The sequence below is a fragment of the Porites lutea genome, chromosome 13 (genome assembly GCF_958299795.1).
Source record: "Porites lutea chromosome 13, jaPorLute2.1, whole genome shotgun sequence".
Classification (NCBI taxonomy): Eukaryota; Metazoa; Cnidaria; class Anthozoa; order Scleractinia; family Poritidae; genus Porites; species Porites lutea.
Window position 1 is genome coordinate 5,205,670 of NC_133213.1, and position 22,400 is coordinate 5,228,069.

The 22,400-nt window shown below is 38.1% G+C and overlaps 1 protein-coding gene across 1 annotated transcript; it reads right to left on the reverse strand.

Annotated features, from left to right (window-relative positions):
• Positions 1-5: 5 nt before the first annotated feature.
• LOC140922258 (DNA repair protein complementing XP-C cells homolog) lies at positions 6-18,807 on the reverse strand. The gene is made up of 27 exons (XM_073372260.1): positions 18,488-18,807; positions 17,051-17,509; positions 16,382-16,523; positions 15,817-15,895; positions 15,205-15,273; positions 14,346-14,434; positions 13,984-14,035; positions 13,538-13,576; positions 13,155-13,214; positions 12,713-12,757; positions 11,237-11,993; positions 10,588-10,638; positions 9,907-9,999; positions 9,359-9,480; positions 9,151-9,184; positions 8,796-8,853; positions 8,197-8,231; positions 7,080-7,156; positions 6,669-6,713; positions 5,948-5,992; positions 5,745-5,834; positions 3,551-3,632; positions 3,140-3,233; positions 2,440-2,533; positions 2,113-2,202; positions 715-799; positions 6-230 (listed from the first exon to the last, which is right to left on the reverse strand). The coding sequence occupies exons 1-27, from the start codon at positions 18,723-18,725 to the stop codon at positions 97-99; spliced, it is 3,258 nt and encodes a 1,085-aa protein (XP_073228361.1). The 5' UTR covers positions 18,726-18,807; the 3' UTR covers positions 6-96.
• Between the last annotated feature and the right edge of the window lie 3,593 nt (positions 18,808-22,400).

Consider the following 22,400-nt stretch of genomic DNA (forward strand, 5'->3'; position numbering starts at 1 on the left):
TTGACATTCCCAGAAGTCTTTGCAAGAGTTAACTAGGCGCAGTTTTCGTTTCTTAAGTGGAGGATCTTGTGAGAATTCCACAGAGCCCCTTAAAATCTACATTTTCTCAAATGGGAGAGTCAGTCCACAAGAACAGGATTTCGTCCATTCACCAGTCACTGGATCCTGTTTACGCCCTTTTTCAGGAAAAACATGGCAGTGTCCGTCTCCTGCAACACTTGATTTTCCCTCTGAAAAAGTGTAAAATTGATATTACTAATGATGGCGCAAATGTTTCAGGCCTCGACCACACGAAACCGGATATTTTTCAAACCGTATACCGTATATTACTATTTTTTCCCCCACAAATCGGCTTTCTGTGCACACGAAACCAGTGAATCCGCTTATTGACCCGCTTGAAATGCGTGTAAAAAAATATGCGGTTTTTAAAATATATATATCAGGATTGGAGTTGACGGGGCCTCAGTCTGAGATAAACCCCTTCTGGTGGTGTGGCAGTGAATACGGCACTTTATGGGCTGGTCACTGTGTCTGGGTGGCGAAGATCCCCTAATGACCCGAACGATATGCTCGTCTATCCCTGCCGGATTGGTCCAGGGAAGGGGCCTGTGTAAAGACCCCCCCCCCGCCCCTGATTTTGTTTGAGGGGAGGGGGGTACACAGGCTAAGGCCTAAGAAAACAGTATTCGTGAAATGTCATGAAGATTACGATACCTTGTCTGTTGAGAGGCCATGATAATGATGCGTCTGTCGTCAGTTCACTCTCTTCATTGTCTGGGGCCTCGGTCGTATTGGTCTCCTAGAAAGAGAGTCAGATACTGTAATCATTATTTTATTCAACAGCCAGTAGGTGGGAAGTGGGGTGGGGAGCATTATATGTTGCAAAGAACCTGCCCTTAAATTAATTAACGCGTTTTCACCAAGCTTATCCAGTCATGATAGCTGGATATGGGTCTTGTTTTTTGTTTGTTTGTTTGTTTTTGTTTTTGTTTGTTTGTAAGTTTGCTGTTTTAAGGATCAAGGCAAAGTCGTGGCCCGTAAAAAGTTTGCTGTTTTAAGGATCAAGGCAAAGTCGTGGCCCGTAAAAAAGAAAAAGAGGGCAATCCCAAGTTGGCAAAATAGACTTATCTCATCCGCTCGGGCCAACAATCAGACACGCGATAAATTTCCTTTACTGTGCCCCTCGCGAAGTCAGCTACATGTATATACAAACAGTAAACACCTGCTAATAAGAAACTACTTTTTTTGAAGTTTGGCAAAATACCGTAAAATTCCGAAAATAAACTCCTCCACATACAAGGCCCCCAAAATCGTAACGCTAAAAACCCTCCGTTAAATCGCCCCTCCGAATATAAGCCCCCCCCGGGGAGTTTGTACTTGGAATTTGCTCTCGAATACAAAGTAAAACAAAGCAAAAATGGTAAATTTCCTTTCCACTACAAGCTAGCCCAATGGATTTTGAAACGCAAACTTCCCTCCGTACATAAGCCCCTCCGAATATAGGCCCCTCCAAAAATAAGCCCCTCAAATAGGGCCTTTGAAAAATATAAGCCCCGGGGCTTATTTTCGGAATTTTACGGTAGGTTCTTGTATTTCGGGATACTTATTGGTAATTTAGGCTAGCTAGGTTTTAATTAGGTTTTTAATTTTTATAAAGGAGGTAATAGATTGTTGATGACCACGAAAATTCACAGTTGCACTATTCTAGCCCTAAAAAAACTGATTACCGAATTTATATACAGTTTGTTTCAGTGTCTTCTTGTTACACTTACATTTACAAGTCAAAGTTACACTCCTCTGTTAAACTGTTTATCATAATTTAACTGTAACCGACATACAAGAACCTGCTTGATCTTGCTTGGCTAAACAGGTTCTTGTATTTTGGGGTATTAAAGTGGCAAGTTTCTGCCAGGAGGTTCTTAATCCAGTTTCTTATTAACGGCTGTTTACTGTAACTCTTCAAACATGCCCCTCTCCACTAATTCGAGAACATTCCAGCAAGGCATGCAACACCAATGCCATATTTCCTCTTGTTAGAATGATGAAGGGTGAAGAATCACAAACTATCACAAAACTGCTTTCTTGTGAATGCAGTTTTGGTCTTGCAAGTACCTCAGTGTCATATCTCTTCTTCAGTCTTTCTCTGATTAAAAGAGATCTGGTCAGTAGCTTCCAGTTAGCTAACATACGCTTCTCACGTTTCTGCAAAAAGAGAATTCAATAAGTCACTGAATTCAAGTCACCTGGCAACTGAGACATCTGGCAACACAATAGGAAAACAAAAGAAGAAGTCAACATTCGTAAGTATCATCAGGCCACTTCCCTCTGACGTCACAATTTGCCTGTTGCCCGCTCAGAAACTTTTGGCGGGAAAATATTTTGATCATTAGATGTCATGTGACCACGAAGCAGCAAATGAGAGAGCACACTGTGAGTTACCTCTGCCTTCCTTTTCTCAGCTTGTTCCTCCTCCTCTCTCCAAGCATCTAAAAGAACTTGTTCAAATTCCTGGCACACAACCACACCATCAATACTGCAACGATTGAAAAAAAAAAAGTAAAATGAAAAGAAAAAAAAATCGTTTAACAACATTTCATTTGATAAAAGACTGCAAAACAAAATCAAAATATTTCCCCGTTTCTGATTGGCTGAAAGCACGCGCATAATTCACCATAACCAGCTACTGATGACTAAATTTGGAAGAATTTTGCGATTAATCAACCGATGACGTCAAAAGTGCAGCTTCCTTACAGGTAAATGCACCGTTAACCGAGGAGACCAAGGGACGAGGTTGAGACGGTTTTGGTTATGAAAACAAAATGGCGGACATTTCACTCGTTTCAAGAGTAAGAACTATAGGCGCAATAATAGCTAAAAACATGACAAGATCATGGCTAACACGGCTGTGTTATGTTCTGTTTATCATATAAACACCAATGAAATTCCAAACTATTTCACTTTTGAACAGTTTTTGTTGGAAAAGGCGCGAATTATTATGTAGCCATAGCAACGGCGATCTTTTCGCATGTGAAGGTATCATGTTCACCTGGTGTTTCATTGGTGTTTATATAATAAAAGTTCACATTATCTTAAATGTGAGGATTATTTAAAGCGTAGTAGGTGGTATGAGAATACTCACACAGGATGGCTGAATCCACAGTGGAAATCAAATCCAACAACAGCTTGTGCACAGTCAATCCCAAGTTTCTTCGCCACTCGTTGAATGCCATTAACTGTGGAAATAGCAAATTACTTATAAGTTAAGACACAAAACAAAATCCAGGAGCGGACGGAGGATTTGTGATAGAGGGGGCCTAGAAATATAGTATAAAGTGGCAATATGGCGCCCATCTGGACTGCGAAAAACGGCGCACTTTTCTAGGCAATTTCGGGCGCATGCTTCATCGGGAAATTTTTTGAGATTGAAATTCTCTGAGATGCAATCTAGTGCATTCTGGACGCTTGAATTTAGCAAATGCCTGGATTCCATATTGAACATGTAATGCTGAATCTCCCATTAGCCGTCGTAATAACGCGATTTCAAACTTACTCTGAATATGCTTCGTTCCTGGAGGAAGCATACAGGGCAGAAACAGTTCCACATTGCCGTACTCATTCCTTGGTACTTTCCCCTTAAGGAAAACAGATATTAAAGTTATTTTTCAAAAAGCGTATTAAGTAAGACCCTAACGTTATATTGGTTGTTTACCATTCACAAAAAGTTTCAAGAAAACCCGGATGGAAAGTGAATGGAACAGGACTTTTTGGGTCGTTTCAGCGCAAAATATCTGCGAGCAACGGAGCATCTGAAAAGGTAGTGCTATTTTTCTGGACGGAATGTTCCAAACGGAAATTTGTGTTCTATTTCTTCAAAGCCATCTTCGATACCAGTTTTAGGCATTCGCCGTCGTTTTTCGGTAAACGCGTTTCAGGAACGAACTTACTGGACCTGAATTTTGCATACCCTTAGCCCACACCGTTGGCCGACCGGTTTTGCCATGTAAATGATAAACAACCACCATTTCCTATATGTTGCTCTGTTTTTCTGTTTACTTGTTTGTTTTTTTGTTTGTTTGCTTTTTGTCTTTTCCTGCTAACACGACTGCCACCACCAACAACACAAGCTACACGATGTTAGGCGCGACGAAAAAGAAAGCACCAATTTTTGTGTTGTGTTCACCTACTCCATAAAGCGGTCTCGTGAAATAGGGAAGTTTCACGTCGTAGTGGTGCAACGACAGCAAAGAAATGTACAAAATAGCGTGATACACGTGCAAAGTTGTTGTTTGTTAATATAAACATATCATTTTTTGCCGCTCTCCTTAGCGTCACCGTCGTCGTTTGTTTTTGTTGTCATCCAGAAATAGTGCTGCCATGGTAACGTGATGTCACACTTCTCTCTATAAAACGGGAACTAATTAGGCATTTCAACTTCGTAGTGAGGCAGTGACAGCACGTGATGCACGTGCAAAATTGTTGTTATGCAAATTAAACCTTGCTTCTTACTGAACTACGCTACCAGAATACGTAGGAGATCATGGCGGGCCGTAGTGTGAAGTACGTAAGTATTTAGTTATATTTTATAGCTTAGGCAGGGCGCTAGTGTTTGAAAGAGAATTACTTTGGCAATTTTTGAAGGCATATTTTCCGATTATAAACCCCAAATTCGGTGTCAGGCACGGCACACCAGTGAAACAAACCGCCAAATCCACTAAATGCTGTTGAAGCGAAAGAGGAGAAGGGATAACAGCTCACCAAGTGGTGGAAATGGGGCAAACACAAGCAAACCTAGATAACTTCGTCCATGCATCCCCCTTATTTATCACAATTCGTTTGCCTCGGGGAGTCAAAACACGCCATCGACTTCAAGGGAGTTCGCTTTCATTTGAGAAGGTAAGCGAGTTGGAACAATCGTGATAAAGATTGCAAGAACGCGAATTCACATTTTAAGCGACGCTTTGCTATTCCAGGTACTGACGCCTAGCGGAATATAATTACACCGAACTAGACAATTTTGTATTCCTTGCTTATAAAAGCTCCAAATAAAACTAGTTTGACATTAAGTGGTTTTGGCGTTAAGGGATAAGGGATCTCAGGTAGACGTCCATATACCGGAATCCGTAGTTTCTAGTCGACATTGTTATTCATATTCCGTTCTTTATCCATCGTAATACAACTGCATCTGTTGTTATAATAATATTATGCTTTGTTACCTGGCTAGTAATAGCCCACGTTCGATATATTTTAAAAATTAACACGACTCCGAGGCTTTCTGGTCATATTTCTATAGAGCGTTTTCACCCACGTGTCCAGCTCTATGCAAATTTATTGGAAGAAAAGAAAACGTTTGTGTAAGAAAAGAGTTCAACTCCACCTGATTGGCTTGGGACACCAACATGACCGCTGTTTCATTGTTTTGGGACACCAATATGGCCGCCGTGACGTCAAGTGAAAACACTCTTATTTTTTAATATTAGTTTGGTGTTCTTTGTGCTCAAGTCTCTTCAGGGAATTGCGAAACGATCCCTTTAAGGAGTCGTGAAAAAATTGCAATTTTGACCCTAAAGCCTCGGAGTCATGTTAGAATTTTAATATATCGAATGTGGGCTATTATTTCAGATGCCAGTATATAAAACACAATGCAACCCGAGATATCTTGCACATTATTAATTTAGTCTGATGTTTTCTCGTTCAAACATTTCGTGGAGATCATATAATATAAATGAAAACTAAGTTCTACTCACATCTTTGGCGGGTGGTGGTTTGTACTTCTCTGTCTGCCATCTGCCAAACAGGTCAATTGTTACTGAGTCACGCTCATGGAGTGGTTGATTCTGCATACACAACCAATAAAAAGCAAGTGTATAAAAATAGACCAAAACAATTTTAACGTTAAAAAGTTAAAAATTTACACAAAAATAATACGTTTTATCCTGACAGTCCTTACCCTTTTAGGTCGTCCTTTTACAACCTTGTATGCCGTTTCACCTTGCTGCACATAAGGTAAACAAACATATAAATATATAAATTAATTAATTAATTAATTAATTAGTTAATGCGATTACCTCTCTTAAGCGACCAACTGCCATAAGCTACCACTAATCCAAAACATCAACATTTTTCCAGCGAAATCACTACAGTTTGAACCTCTCGAAAAGAGCGCCTCGCGCAAGTGTCCGCGACCACTTATTTAGATGTCGGGCCCCTTTAGAATCATCCATTGTTTTTATCTTTCTGTTAGCGACCACTTAATGCGACGCCTAATTTGTACGTTCGTCATAAGTATTACACAACTAAGAGAATGAGATGTACTTTCAGTGCCAACATGAAACTGCACATATTTTATATTAGAAATCTCATGCAATGAATTCTCTTCCAAATTGTAGACGTGTTTGGCCCTCTTCTAGGAAGCAACCTCCTGAGGTTCTACTTTCTTTAGCGATCACCTCCCGTAAACGACCACTTAATCTTGTAATTTTGGGTGGTTGCTTACGGGAGGTTTGACTGTAAAACAAAATACTGTCAACTTCGAATTCTTTTGGAAACTAACAAAGGAGATTTACAGCGAAGTAAACGAATTTTCTGTTAAAAAAACCAAAACTGAAGTACTGCGACGAATTTCGAGTTAATCCAGCTGGCACGTGACACAAGTTACGTTTAATCCTTACCTTGACCACTAGTGCTTCATTCAACCACTTTTCTCGGGTGTGAAGCTACAAAGTATGAACAAACAAAAATCAGCTAACATATGACAATCTTTCCCTACATTACGGCAATACGGAAAGGCATTCTTTATCCCCAAGAGATCAACAAACTCTCCTTATTCACTGATTTTCATGTTCCTACCAATAGAGGACCTCCAACACTTGAAAACGCAATCCTTTTCTTCCCTCAAAGTGTTGGCTCCGTTTTTTTGTTTTTTGACGGTTGGCCAATTTACTTCCATAACTCAATTAAAAAAACACACAAACAAACAAAACAACTGCTATTTTAGAATAGAAACGAAACAACAAAAAAAGTAAAACATCAGATATAATAGATGTTCGACGAACTTAACTTTTATTTTACTATCCACTTACAGTGTGAACGCATTCTCTTGCATAAACTGCTTCACCACGGCAGTACCCCAAAATGGTAGCAGTTTCCGGGTATATGGCTGCAACATTGATAACAAAAAATAGTCATCGTATTAACAATTTGAATCCTAGTTATTCATCTAGAAAATTAGATTTCCGCAACTTTCAAAATTTTTTGACCTTGTGTAGATGTTGTGGTTCAATTTTATCCTAGGTTTCAATCTTGTTTTGTTTTGTTTTTGGGTATAGTAATGTATAATAATGATTTTGAAACAAAAGAAAATAAATTTAGACCAAGAATAAAATTGAACCACATGAAACAACGTGCTATATCTATATCGATTAGTACAGAGAAATTTATACGCCGGTACATTGCAAACTAAAAAGAATCCGACTTCGAAGTTTGACACTTTCTTTTAGCCCCATGTTAGAGAATCCTAGACAGTCTTGGACTCTGGATTTCACGCCGTGGATTCCAGATTCCAGGTATTGGATTCCGGATTATTTGTCAGTAAAACTTGGATTCCGCATTCCGAATTCCGAATGCCAATCACTAATGGGATTCCAGATTCCTTGAGCTTCATTCCGGATTCCACAAGCAAAATTTCCGACATTCAGGAATCAGGATCTCCCTTACATGGGCGATACATTAACATGATAGTAAAGACAATTTACTGTCACCAGAACTGGGAAGGAACCTATCCCGCTTTACGCTCCGATTACAACACACGGTGAAACGAGGACGCGGTCTGAACAGGTGTGGGTCAATGGAGAATTTCAAACAAATTGATCCCTTTATTTCCAATTATCATTCCAACCCTCTAATAAGTGCCTCAGATCCCGTCTACACGAATCCGGATATTTTGCTAAACCGTTTACATTTTTACATGAATTGGGCCTTCCGTCCACACGAATTCAGTGGAAACCGCTGTTCAGAATGGCTAAATATCTGGTCCACACGCATTCGAGTAAACAAATATACCGTTTTAACAATGTTTTGATTCGTGTGAACGAGGCTTAAGTTATTAGAAATGCGGGAATGGTCTATTGTACCATTTCTGCTTCTCAGTGGTATATAAAGAAAGCCTAAAAAAACGTTTTTCGCATTCTCCGTGCTAACCTTCGAACTTAAGAAGATGTCTCTTCAACACATACCTACAAAACAAAATACCATGCAACACGTGTCTAAAAGGGAGGATACTTTACATCTGCGCAAGCAACACAGAGCCATAACATTGCACCTTGATATCTGTTAGTTGTAGAAGGAGATTTCAATTTGTCAAACTTTTTCTCCATGATATACTTAACCTAACTTACATTCAAGCGGTGCGCTGCTTAAATACTAAGCCCTAACGAGAATTTTGTCACGATGTCATGTCGGCCTTGTTGGCGTACCAAGAAAACAACATATCCACTCGGGTCACACTAGACGGGAAGCTCTTTTACCACCAAAGCGTAAAACGTCAGGTTTTTCGTCCAGGGTTTGACGACTGGTTAACGTTAAATAGACAGCTTCCTGGGAAACAATCTCAGTTTCAGCATTTGCGCTTTTCAGGTTAAGCTAACCGGCTTTTTACACTGAATCACAACGTTGTTTCACTAGATCATAATGCTGTGCGGTTCAAATTAACGGCACACCTTCGTCGCTAGTAAAGATCATTCTTCAAGTAATCTGGGTTTGTTCGGAAAGGCAATCCATTGAAATAACATAGTACTTACAAAGGGTGATTTTTATACTCAGTTATACTGGTGGGCAAGGGTTTGTCAAGAAGTTGATCTGGTGGAAATATAAAAATCAAAACATGTAATAATCAAACAAACATAGATGAATGCAACGAAAGGGGCACATGGCCGAGTGGTATTAACCTATAAATGCACTTAACTACTTAAAATGGGCAAGAAAATACAAGTAGAGCGACCGAGGACGATATTACGGTGGTAGGGAAGCTAATACCGGGCATTATAATAAAAGCTAATATCAAACAGGTGTAGCAATTACAGTTCACGCAGGTATGGAACATGGTACCGGTTTTTAAAAAAGTTGACCACAGTTTGGACACAGTGGTTACATTACCTTCAATGTGCGCGTCTTCCATTTCCACCATTTTCTACCAAAAAAGTACACACAATTAATTATTTTATTCATTACTTAGCGTTTTCAAGACGTAAATAATAAATTGCAGTTTCTCCACGCTCGGACAGGCTCATCGTTATCAGCAGAAGTTCTTAACTAAAGCAGACAAATCAGAGAATTAAACAAGAAATATACCAACGCCTCCTACCTTATTTTTCGATCTGTAGGGATGAAGAGTATCTTCCCACCATTCAGTATCAATACGAAGCTTCCTGGTCTTGGACATCCAGGACGATGCGTATCTGTTGGTCACATCTTTGACAGCATTTTCTTAAAAAGAAACAGATAACCGTGACATTAACTGATAAGGTAGTATAAATATAGGATCTCCATATATACATATATACTTTTTCTTTATAGAAAAGTCGTCCTGGGAGGTTAACGTACATGTATAGTCGGACAAACAAGAAAAGTTGTCCAACGTACATTTATTTTTTCACCATATGTTATTTATTTCTTTTTCATTTACGGTGCAAGAGACGGACGGCCCTGACAACACTTACAGTGTAGAAAACATGAGATAGGATATAGAAACAAAAATGACAAGTCATAATCCTGCATTGTACTCGGAGTGAAAAGTTTACTGATGGAATTGATACGTTTATACTCGATTGCGTTCAAAATGAAGGCTAATTTTGCTGGAGAATGAGAATGACCCGACAGTCAAGGGGTATCCTGTGTTTCACCGAAACTTACTGTTGTCAAATGCTGTGACATAGACCAGAGGCTGGGTGGCCTCTTTTTCGCACAGCTCAGGATGATTGATGCTTGAGGATTTAAGGTGAACACCTGTTGGAATAATAATAAAAAATAGCGATGGTGATATTGATAATGATAACGATAATGATAATGAATTTACTCGCTAGGAAAAAAAGTCGTGCAAAATCCGCTGGTAAATCTGACTTTTCCAGAGTTGCTAGAGAATTGACAGTGGCCTAATGGTTCGGCCAACAACTTCTCAGTTTTCAAGGATATGTCGGTAGTTTTGTGCTTGCCTTTTCATTGGCGACACTTTCATCCAACTTTTAGGAATGCTTCAAACTTTTTAATCTTTTCATCGGAAAGCGTCAAATTCGTAAATTCTCGAAGGGTATGAAGACCACAACTAAACTATCCCAGACTCACACAAATGACTGATAGTTTGGCCCCAAAATTCACGTTATGATTTTCCATCTTTTAGAACCATCTATGCATCTTAACAACATCAGAATATCAAAACAATTTGAAAAATTTGAACAGCTGGTCAACAATTACTTCTCCATCCAAGGAAATAAAACCTTGTTTGATGGTAAACGAACCAGGTCCTGAAAAAGTCAAACTAATTATACTGAAAACGTAAAGAATGTGACAACACAATAGTGAAGCATAAATACTCACAGATCCACTTTTTTTCAACAGGTAAATAAACTTCGGTCCACCAGTTGGAGTCTAAAAGAAAATAAATCATAAGGTGTAAATGAGCTTCTTATACAAACTGCTAAAAGCTCTACATCAGCAGACTTCAAGAAGTGCCTCTGGACTGGTGTATAGGCTAATTTGCACCCGTCCGTTTCACCATGCTTGCCATTTCAATTAACAAGTGAAGCTGTATTCAGTATGGTATAGTGTGAAGAGAAATAGTACAGAACTGGTTCGAAGTCATTCACACACATCAAACATCCTCGCGGAGCAATTAGCCGAGAGGGTTTGGTGAACTAAATCCAAGTCCTCACTCTTGAATATTATTTTACTTACGTCTCAGTGGATTTCAGTCCTTACTCCTACTTATTCACTTCTGCGGCAGTTAGAATACCTGTTCATGGTGCACCAAAACCTGGCACATAACCTATCCAATAAGTGGCACAACGCACAGCTTCCCACTGTTATAGAAATCGACCCAAAATTACTGTTCTTAAGCGTAAAAAGAAGCCCTAGCAGTTATGGTTTTCAAGCCAGCGAAAGAGTTATCTGGTTCAGTGTGAACATGGCCTGAGAAAAGACTGCTATCAGTCCACCAAATTAGATGACGCACTACATGGACACAAACCTTGCTCATTAGAAACATATCCCAGGCATTGTACACTTTCATCTGACTCATCAGAGCTGATCAACTTCACAGCCTTTTTCTTCCCCGTTGATGACCCAGCTGAAGCTCGTCTTCTCACCAATGGTTTGCTAGTAACTTCAAAATCGCTGTCGTCATCCAAAAGATCAACAAACGATAGACCAATAGTTTCACCTGTGGAGCTAGTATCACTTTCCGTTGATTTCTTTCTTCTAGAGAGAGGTGTTTTGTCCTTTGCTTTAGACTTTCCGCTCACAGTGCCCTTTTCCTCAGAGTTCTCTTCACTTTCACTTGATTCCTGCTCAATCCATTCTGCATCAGCATCACTTTCACCATCGTCGCTTCCTGACAAAGAGTAGTCCACTTTCTTCCTCTTCCGCAAAGGTCTCTTGTTTTTCTTTTTGCCTTTCGTACCAGTACCGGCAGGATGATCTAACGCCTCCTTATCTGTTTTATCAGCCTGTTTCTTTCTTTTAGTTGTCTTCACAGCACAATTTGAATTGTTCAATCTCCCCTTTTTCTTTCCGAGAGATTTTTCCACATTCTCATCTGCCACTTGACCACTGTCACTCTTATTGTCTGCATTACAATTTATCTGTTTGTTTGATGGACTTTCATTCTTAGTTTTGATCTCTTTATTAATATCCACTGAAATATCACTTTTACTTGGAGTAGATGTCTTTAAACCGCCATTTTTAGCACTCTTGGTTGTACTCTTGAGATTCTTCTTTTTTAAAGTCTGCATGATTAAAACCAAAAGATTAATGAAGATTGGAATCTTATCCTGAGATACCACTACCACTACTTGACCCTTTGTTAGAAAGAGCCAAGTAATGCTATCATTGGTCATACACTAACTGTGCACAACATCTAATCCTTACACGGCATCCTTGAAAAGCAGCTTTTATTTGTAAATAGCTAGGTAGTTAAAATTTTATGAATATATTTTTAATCAGAGTTAGTTTAGTTAGGTATTATAGATCTTAGATTTTTTGTACATGCTGAAGGAATTTTAACCGTGTTTAAATAAAGTTATCTATCTATCTATCTATCTATCTATCTAATCCAACAAGCTAAGATTTCTTGGGGCATATATTTTCAGAAATGCACTGTTTCCTGCTTTGAGAGAGCATGGTTTGTAGAGGGTGGATTGTTGATCAATGATGATCCTGCTTACTTCAGCAGTGCTATGAGCAATGTGCCGCATGGAATCTGCAATGGAGTCTGAAAACAAGGCACAAGATGTGATCCAGTCTTATTGGACAGGAATGAGAATCCAAGTCTAAATGGCTTTCTTCAACTTATGACTTGGAGGTACATGTATCCACAGGAGCAAAGTTGCCATATGATATGAGGGCATTATGACGAGCCTTGGCTCTAAACGGAAGATTTGTGTTATTAAAGAGTTGTGTTGTTCATAAGTTAAATTAAGATAGAATTTTATTAAAGACAAGTTACCTTTGAGATTGATTTTCCCTCCAAATCACCCTTGACTGATATAGGCTGACACAAGAAAAAGTCAAACAAAGTTTTTAAAATAAATATACATGAAAATTGAAAACTCACTTTTAATGTATAATTATCATTAACAAAACAAACAGATACATGAAAGCAAACAAAGACCCTCTTAGTCTTTCCTACAGAACCAGGAAACTATCTTTAATGAAAATTAGATTTTAATGTCTCATTGTGTTCAACAAAATAAAGTCTTATGAAAAAAAAAATACAAACAAACAAACAAGCAAACAAACAAAAACAAACAGTATTGTCAATGCCTAAGAAATTCAGCCACATTACATCTTAATTATTACTTATGTTATACTTTGGTACAATGACAAAAATTTAGCTTTTTACAAGGTTAAAAAATAGAAAATGACAACAAAGTAAACATCAATCTTACCTGCATGGAATATACAAGTCTTGTGAGGTGTCCAAGGGATCTAAGAACAGCAACAAATACCTGGACAAAGGACAAATAAATTTGAGGGTGTTAAAAGATAACGATGCAAGAACCTTTCAGCGGTCTAAGAAACCGACCAAACAACAATAACAACAAATTAATACAGGAGCGAAAGAATGCAATTCAGTCTGATAGTAAAGAACAATAACAATAACAACAATATGTTATGTTAAAAAAACAAACAAACATTTACATGTACCTCTTCAAGTCTTAGATGTTGGGAAGCTCTTAAAAACATTTGGGTATCAGGAAGGGAGTTAGGGGTGGCCTTCACTGCAGGGGATGTCAATACAATGCATGAACTAAACAAAGTATTCACAAACCTCAGATAAATTTTGAAACTTAGCAACTTGCTTGTCTGTCTAAAAAAAAGACAAAAAAAAACAATAAATGGACTAAAACATATCTCGACAAAGGAAGTCTAATCTACATGTACAGTTATATTTGAATAATATCATTTTCAACAAGGGTACACTGTAACAGAGCATGTCATTTTCAATTAAGGGTAACAGAGGAAACAAACATTTCCATACAAATAGCTGTACTGTGAGTGAACTTGTGTACCCTTCTACTCACTTTGATCTTTCATGGGATCTCTTCCCTTAATTATCACATTTGTATCATCTCTACAAATTTAAGTCCTTGAAAAAGGGCCAGAGAGATTAAAACATTGATACAACACACATGTAACTGTACATTGTCTACAAAGTATTACTACTAACACTGATTAAAAGAAGAGTACATGTATTATCTATTTCCATCCTTTTACCTCTTTGTCACCTGTCTGAAGATCATCAACACTTGAAAACTCCCCCTGAAACCTGCATTTTACAAACAAAACAAAAATTCAATTTAGGAAGTTTGGTTCTTATCAGCATCCCCAAAACAGAGTTAAGAGAGGACATTAATAACTATTAAACATTTACAATTGCAGACATAATAAACATCATCTAGCCATTCTTCCATTGACAATTTTAATTCACTAAAAAAATGCAATTCGACAATTAAAACCACATATAAACCCCATCAAACAAACAACCAACCAACACACAAGGACTACAATGTTCAAACTAACATGTTTGAAGGACACTTTTTTCTTGTTTACTCACAGAAAATATATAGTACACTAACCATTTTAGAAAGTTTGTCAGCTGAGCAACATCCCACTTCCGTTTGTTGACGGAGACAAAATCTTTGGGAATGTGAGACAGCAAAACAGCCTGTTGATAACAAACTGGATCAACTTTCCAATCAAAGTGAAGCAGAATCATGTTATAGTTTTGACTGACAACTGGTGACAGTGAGCCTGCGTGGCTCAGTGGTGGTCCTTTTGCACCCTTCTTAACAAGGAGTGGGTTTGAGCACTGCCAGAGTCATTGTGTTGTTTTCTTGGGCAAGACAGTTAAATAAATTAACTCCCACCATACCTCAGTACTCCACCCAGCTTTATAAATGGGTATGCACAGGATGATAAAACAATAATCCATAAACTTAAACATGGCGGAAACATGAGCACTCCATTGTGGAAACACAGGGACAAATGCATGTTTCCGTTAGTGGATACATTATAGTTTTCCATGTTTCTGTTGCTGCTTTAACAACGGAACCAGAACACTTTTTGACATGTTTCCAACAGATTTCCATTTCAGGAATCACTGTTTCCTTAATCATTAATGTGTGCTTATATTGCGGAAATGCAAAATTTCGTACCCGAAACCTGTTATTTCGTTCCTTCTTCTGCTTGTGAATTTAATGCATTCTACTGGGTGAGGGGAGGGGTTGGAGGGTGGGGACATTTAGGCATAGAAATATTCTTTGTCGCTGAAGTGGTACAGAAACTGGGTTAAGCTCCAGCATGATGAGCCTCTTGGCTCAATATCTGACTTTAATAACCAACCCATAAGTTACATGTAATATCGTGAAAAAGATACAGTCTCGTACAAACAGATAATGACACAAACAGTGAATAATTATCGCTGTTTAAACATACCTGCAAAACTTGATCATTACTAATGCCATTCCTAAAAATTCCATGAGCAACAAGAGCTAAAAGATGAACCTAAAAATGCCAATAAAATAAATGCGTATGTTACTACTACATGTAAGTGATTGCAACAAGGAAAAATTGATACCGGCGTCAATAATAGTAAATCCATGTAAGAAATTAGACATTCATACTTTAAATTTAATTGTGCTGCAATTGCAAGAGACGGACATGCACTTGTGCTTTACACAACAGAGCCTATAAAATGGCATTTTCATAAAAATAATTATGTGTGGACTTCCTATTGTTGTTACTGTTCTATTTTGCCATAATTTGTTGCTGTTTTTGTCATTATCTTCATCAACCTGTCATTATCATTGTCATTATTAATATCAATACCATTATCACTACATTCATTATTATTAATATATTTCATTTCAGTACATGTTGTTATCACTATTTTGTACATTTACATGAGTTCTTGTATTTTTATTTGTCATTGATGTTGTTGTTCTTGCTGTGCATGCATAAATATATTCTTATACTAGTTTATTTGTTTGCTTTTTGCTAACTAAATGTTTGTTTCATTTTGAAGAAAGCTAAAACAACTGAACAAACCTTGTGGACTTTTGTGAAAACATCCTTTCTATATCTGTTAATTGACCTTTTAATATACTTCATGAAATCTTCCTGGGTCCTAGAAAAGGAAAATTATCAATGACAACAAGCTTAGCATCCCAAGCTCCTTCAGAATATTTGGAACATTTTTCTGCTTACCAATCAGCATGCGAGAAATCACTTAGTTTTTGTAAAATTAACAAATCCACAACAATTTTCCACAGTCTGTACTGTACTCTTCTCGGCCAAAAAAATGATGTCAAAATGTTCAAAACCCATACCCTAGTGAAACCACAAGCCACAGGCAAGTGGTTTCACTGAATAGACAAGTATTCAACTAGCCTGCGAGAGTATCCGGGTTTTTTGGCTCAAGTTTCTAGTTTCACTCGCTGGGAGAAACTAGAAACTTGAGCCGAAAAAACCAGATGCTCTCGCAGGCTAGTTTTCAACATTTTCATGCCATTTCTATTGTCTATAAGAGTATCAAGAGAAATTGCTCTATTGTAAAAACTGCAGTGGCATCACAGAGGTAATTACACTGTAATCCAAGGAACATTGACATTACCATCCTTTCTTCTTCTTTTTGGTGCCTGGTACAGTAATGCTAATCTCTACAGACTTCTTACTGGGTGACTGCTGCTTATGTGACGTAGATGCTTCATTCTTGTCACTTCCAATTCCAAGTTTATGGTCTGCGACATTTGCCTCTGACAAAAGGCAAAAGAACATTAAGAAAGCACAAACACGAGCACTCAAATTGACAGTGACAAAACCCTTCCTTTGAAAAGGATATGTAACCAGCAATGGCGAGTATAAATACGATATAGCAACTAAAAATTAAGGTTAACTTTATAAACAAATTTATTTTTTTTAACAAAAAATAATCATTTTGTCATTTGTTTTGTACATTTTTTTGTTTCATATTTACAACCATTGTGCCTCTTCCACTTTTAAAGTGTGTTCCCATCATCATACTTGTTAAGAAAGCTGATCTGTTAGTCAAGCCTGCTATTTACTTAACTGCAACTTCAAAATTACCTCATGTCTATGTTTTCCAGCACAATTAGAGCCAGTGGTTTAAGTTAGCTCTCTCTCACTAGTGAAATTCAAAATTCCATACAATGTAGTGTATGTCAGCTTTTGACGTAATTATGCTTTCAATAACGTAATGTTTCATTTCATTGATTCCCTAGAAAAAGACCCTTCTCAAAATGAAATAAAAAGGTAAACTTACCATCAACATCTTCCCAAGCCACATCTTCATCATCACTAGAATCATCAGAGCAGCTGCCACTTTCATCCATTTTATCAGCAACGCCTTCTGCCTTAATACCCACTAGCTCTAGCTTTAACTTTTTCCCAATAGTTTTATTCTTTTTCAGTGAGTCAGTACACATCTCTGGAGTGGCATCACTGACAAGTTCTACAGGGCTCTTTTGTTTAACATGGTTTTTCCCTGATGTTAACTCTTTCTTAATGCTGGCCTGTGACTTTATTCTTTCTTCCTTGATGCCCTCACTGGGCACCTGTTTTGTCTGTCTACCCCTCTTTCTACTTCCCTTTAGAGAGCTGTCTTTTTTCCCAGCTGCATTCTCCGCTTGCATTTGGGAGGGGTCTATTTTTGGCTTTTTTGAAGGAGATTCACTTGACTCTTGGTGTGAAAGGTTCCTCTTCTTACCACCAGATAAACAGCCTGCAAGCAAGTAGGTAATTTTATATAACACAGAAAATATTCTAGGATACTTACATATACATAGGTTGTAGATCTCCCAATTCTAACCTAGTGCAGGAATTGTATTTGCGGGACACATGATAATGATTGCTACTACGCATGTGGCAGGTACATGTACGTGTATGTAGCCAGCTTCGTTTGGACTCACCTCTGATCTTATTATGTGTTTTGGCCTTCTACCTTGTGAAACCTGCCTAAAGCGCAGTGTTAGAGCAAAAGCTTTTTGACCGCTAATCACTGTCACCCACACTCTATAACCTCCAGTTATTGTTAGTCATACATAAGTAAAATTCCGAAAATAAGCCCCGGGGCTTATATTTTTCAAAGGCCCTTTTTGAGGGACTTATTTTTGAAGGGGCTTATATTCGGAGGGGCTTATCTATGGAGGGATATTTATGTTTCAAAATCGATTGGGCTAGCCTTATAGTTGGAAGTAAATTGACCATTTTTGCTTTCAGTTTTAGTTTGTATTTGAGGACAATTTCCAAGTACAAGCCCCCGCCGGGCTTATATTCGGAGGGGCGATTTAATGGAGGGTTTTTGCGTTACAAGTTTGGGGGGCTTATATTTGGAGGGGCTTACTTTCGGAATTTTAAGGTATGTGACTGGTGAAACCTTGAACTACAATCCTCACATCCACCCCCAAGGGATATCATTCCAGCCCGAGAGGCGCTTCAATGAACTTCAAGAGTTATTTACTGTTATACCAGATCGGGAAAAGATCTTGACTAACGATATTGTTTTTTTTTTTAAGACGTAAGCTCAAACAACACGGTAAATAGCTTACAAAAATTAAGCTTGCCGTACAAGGAATTGTTGTTTTAACTAAAACCGTATTACATAATCCCCGGTCTATTTGTGGATAATACAGGCCACTGAGGAGGAACTGGAATAGAACGAAACTTAAGCTATTAAGCTAGCATTATTGGAAATCCTTACGTTTAGTCGATTCCTTTGCGCCATCGTGGTTATTCCCTGTTGATCCCTTCGAAGGAACGCGTGTCGATTTCAAGTCCCGCTTGACTGAGTGCGTCGAGCGTGTTGTTGTTTGAGACTGCGGCGAAAGTCGTGAATTCCGCCTGCTTCCTTGGATAGATTTACTTTTTTCACGACCATCAGGGGCAGAAGAAGTGTTTCTGTTCTTCTCCTGAACAGATCTGGATCTCTTTTTCGCCATATGTCTGAAAAAATTGATACGCAGGGTAGTTGATGCAGCCGACGCACCCTCCGAGATCGATAAGAGATCACATATTTTGGCGGGAAAACCGCTGTCCAGGGAATGGAGTTCGTGACGTCCGTGACGCGGATTCCCAGCCTTCGCGTGACAGAGAGAAACAGGACGACGGCTGTAATTTTTATTGATCACAACATCTTGGAACCTGTCATGATTAAAAATTAAAGTTTTGACCTTCGCCCTCTGCTGATATATGACTTTTTTTTTTATTGCTGGTTTTCAGTGTCACGCCAATCAAAATAGATCAAAATAAAAATCAAAACCGTTTAATAGACAAAGTGCAGAATCCGGGGAATGAAAGGAGGTACATATACAATGACCCTCGCCAGGATTCAGGTCAGAGGAATATTTCGTATACGAGATATCCGAAGAAATGTTTTACCCAAACTTATAGAGATTTGTATGGAGACAGCATGCTGGTGCTCACCTGGATGAGCTCCAACATGGCGGACTGAAACCAACAGAAACATCTGTTACCGAGTTTTGCTACAAAAGTGTGAATTTTTCCTTCGAGAAACTCCTAAACATTAAAGTAATACCTTTCCTAACACATAAACTGTTTAGATAGCAAGATTTCCTGAAATAAGTCATTTTTTTAAACCTACATGACAGCTCTTTTGGCCGTCATGTAAATGCCGTTTCACGCAAGAGCTTAGAAGTTCAAGCGTACTCTATCACAAAACCAAGAGCCCTTTTGAAGAGAAAATTTGTATGAAAATTAGTTTTCAGCTGCTCTAATGCATCGTGAAAGTAAAATCTCGGTAGGATCGAGCGCAAGGGGGGAGTGATGGGGAAAGAAGAAATTTTTTTTTCTCTCGTGCTCCGCACTCGAAAAGAACAATAAAATAATAATAAAACAGCGTCTGTGTACAGGCTATTATTTCTTAGAAAAAAAGATGTACACAAGAAGTTTATTAAGCGAAAAATTTATGTACACTATAGAGTCAACAAGAACCACTTCGTGAATTTTACCGGGGCCACTTTTGTCTTGGAAGGGTCTTTTTCATCAACAAGTTTGTCGGGCGACATGAAAATCTTTTTTATTGCAAATATTCTTTTGAGATGAAAACAAGGTGTAATGAATAATGTGAAAAGAGAAAATGTTAGGGAATCCCGCATTTTGAACAGTTGAGAGTTTTCGCATGTCGCTAACGTAAATATTGCGTGACAAAGGTTATGTGGAACAGTCTTTTTTGGTTTTTCATTAGTTAAAGCTGTGATAGACTTTCTTGTAATGAGTCTTAATTATTTGTCGGCCAATATTTGACGAAGTTTCTTGTAGCGAGTGCGAATTGTAAGGTATTGAAACGCACAAACAAAGTTTCGCGCATGCAAGTTTAATAAGTTAAGATTTTTGTTTTGTAGTAGTGTAAGCTTTGTCATCGTTAGGATGAATACTGTAACAATATTTTTCAATACACAGGGATCTCATTTATTGATAAGTAGCAAATATAGTCGCATTAACCATTCCGTTCCAAACCTAATCGAATTTAGATTTGGCCCTAAGCCTATTTAATGAATAACTAATTTTCTCTGAATTATTTCAATATACTTCTAAATCACAAAGGTAAACAATTATGTCCAGTAAAGGTGAGGGCATAAAAACGCCCCAGCAATGGTTTAATGCAAATAAGGAAAGAGGAAAGGGCAAGGGGAGGAGGAGGAGGGAAAAAGTAATTTGTTTGCATGGCGAGTGTGTTAGAACGAATGACTGCGTTGCAGCAAAGGTCACATGTAATTAAAACTCCAGAACAATAGATGAGGGTTCAATACATTAACATGAGTCAACTCCCAATCCTAGGCTGTCAAGTTACGCAGTTTTTCTCACGTGTTCAGATCGATTACATAATAATAAAATATTTCTTAGCAACAAGAATCCAAAGTAGCTAAGAATACCAAGGAGAAAAACATGAAAATTCTAAATCAACGTCTAATGAATAATGTGAAAAGACAAAATGTCAGGGAATCCCGCATTTTGAACAGTTGAGAATTTGCGCATCTTGCTAACGTAAATATTGCGTGACAAAGGTTATTTAAAAATATTTTGTTTTGTTGCTTCATAAGTCAAAGCAGTGATAGACTTCCTCCTAATGAGTTTTAATTGTTTGTCGGAAAATATTTGACGAAGTTTCCTGTTGGGAGTGCGAATTGTAAGGTATTGAAACGCATAAACAAAGCTTGGCCTATGCAAGTTTAGTAAGTGAAGATTTTCGCTTTGTTGTAGTGTACACAGTTCTACGTCGACCAAGCTTTGCCATCGCTAGGATGAATACTGTAACAATATTTTACAATAGACAGGGATCTCATTTATTGATAAGTGGTAATTATAGTCGCATTAAACCATTCCGTGTGCAAACTAATCGAATTAATATGTACATAGTTTGTTGCTCCCTACTTCAAATTTCTGAACCAGCGATATATCTCAGCGAACACTCCCAAAAGTAACGAGCCAACGATATATCTCAGTCAGCGATATATCCCTAACAATGTAACTTTGAAAACACAGAAACGCGTTGCATTTTATGACCCGGTGCCAACCTTCGGCTAGGCCCCGGTAATTAAATAAATTATGAACTTTTAATGATCATTATAACTCTTTAGTTCATGTAACTTTGCTTCAAAACGTTTCAGCCATTCTCCACTGACAATGGCAATGTCTTTAGTGCTGACACAATCTATATTTAATATTAGTTTTTGTGTGGATATAACAAATAAATCAAGTAGTCCTGAGATAAAAAAGAAAAGATAGCCATTTTATTTCTTTGCTAACATATCCCACATATCACCACAAGCAGTTTTATTTCCTTCCATTTGTTATCAAATTATTGCAAAATTATGTTTCAAAAGTTGTCATTTCTACATCTGCTTCAAAGAATATAACCAATAATCCTTTGCAACAAGTCAAACAGTCTTACTCTTAGGACATCATGGACTTACTCTATGAACTAAAACCACATCTATTTCTTTATTTTAACCATGTCACTTGTCACTAAGTACATTAATAAATTAAGTACTATTTTGTTTGTATGAATTTGAGCTACTGGGGTTAGTCTTTTTCAAATGTTCTTTGATATTTCAGGTTAAGGGTAACAAGCTCTGTTAATGTTATTATGTGGAACATTAAACCGGGCTGGGGGTGGGGGGGGCAGGGGGAACTGCCATGTATGGGCTATATAGGTATGTGCCGTTGTGAAGGGAATGGTTTTCAAGCAGTTTACTCTAGGATGGGGTATATAAATCAGAGAGTTTGGGTCTAGAATAGGGTATCATTTTTCAGGAAACTGATCAGTTGGTTGAAGATTTTATCTAGACTAGGGATTGTCGTATAAGGTTTTGTTTTGGCTAGACTGTGCTAGTGACCTCAGTAGTTTCTGGAAAACAGCTACTCTAGGATAGGGGGGATTTGGGGAGTTTACTCTAGTATAGGGAAGCAAAATTCAGCTGAACTGGCTCTGGTATAGGTTAAGAGTTCCAGGGTCTCAGCAGCACATCCCCACCCAGATTTTCCTAAAGTACCCCCCCCCCCCCCGGGGGGCATTAAACTACCCACATAGCTTAGCTGGTACCAACCAATCAAGGCACCTTTGTTGCTCTAATGTGAAATCATTTTCACCTACA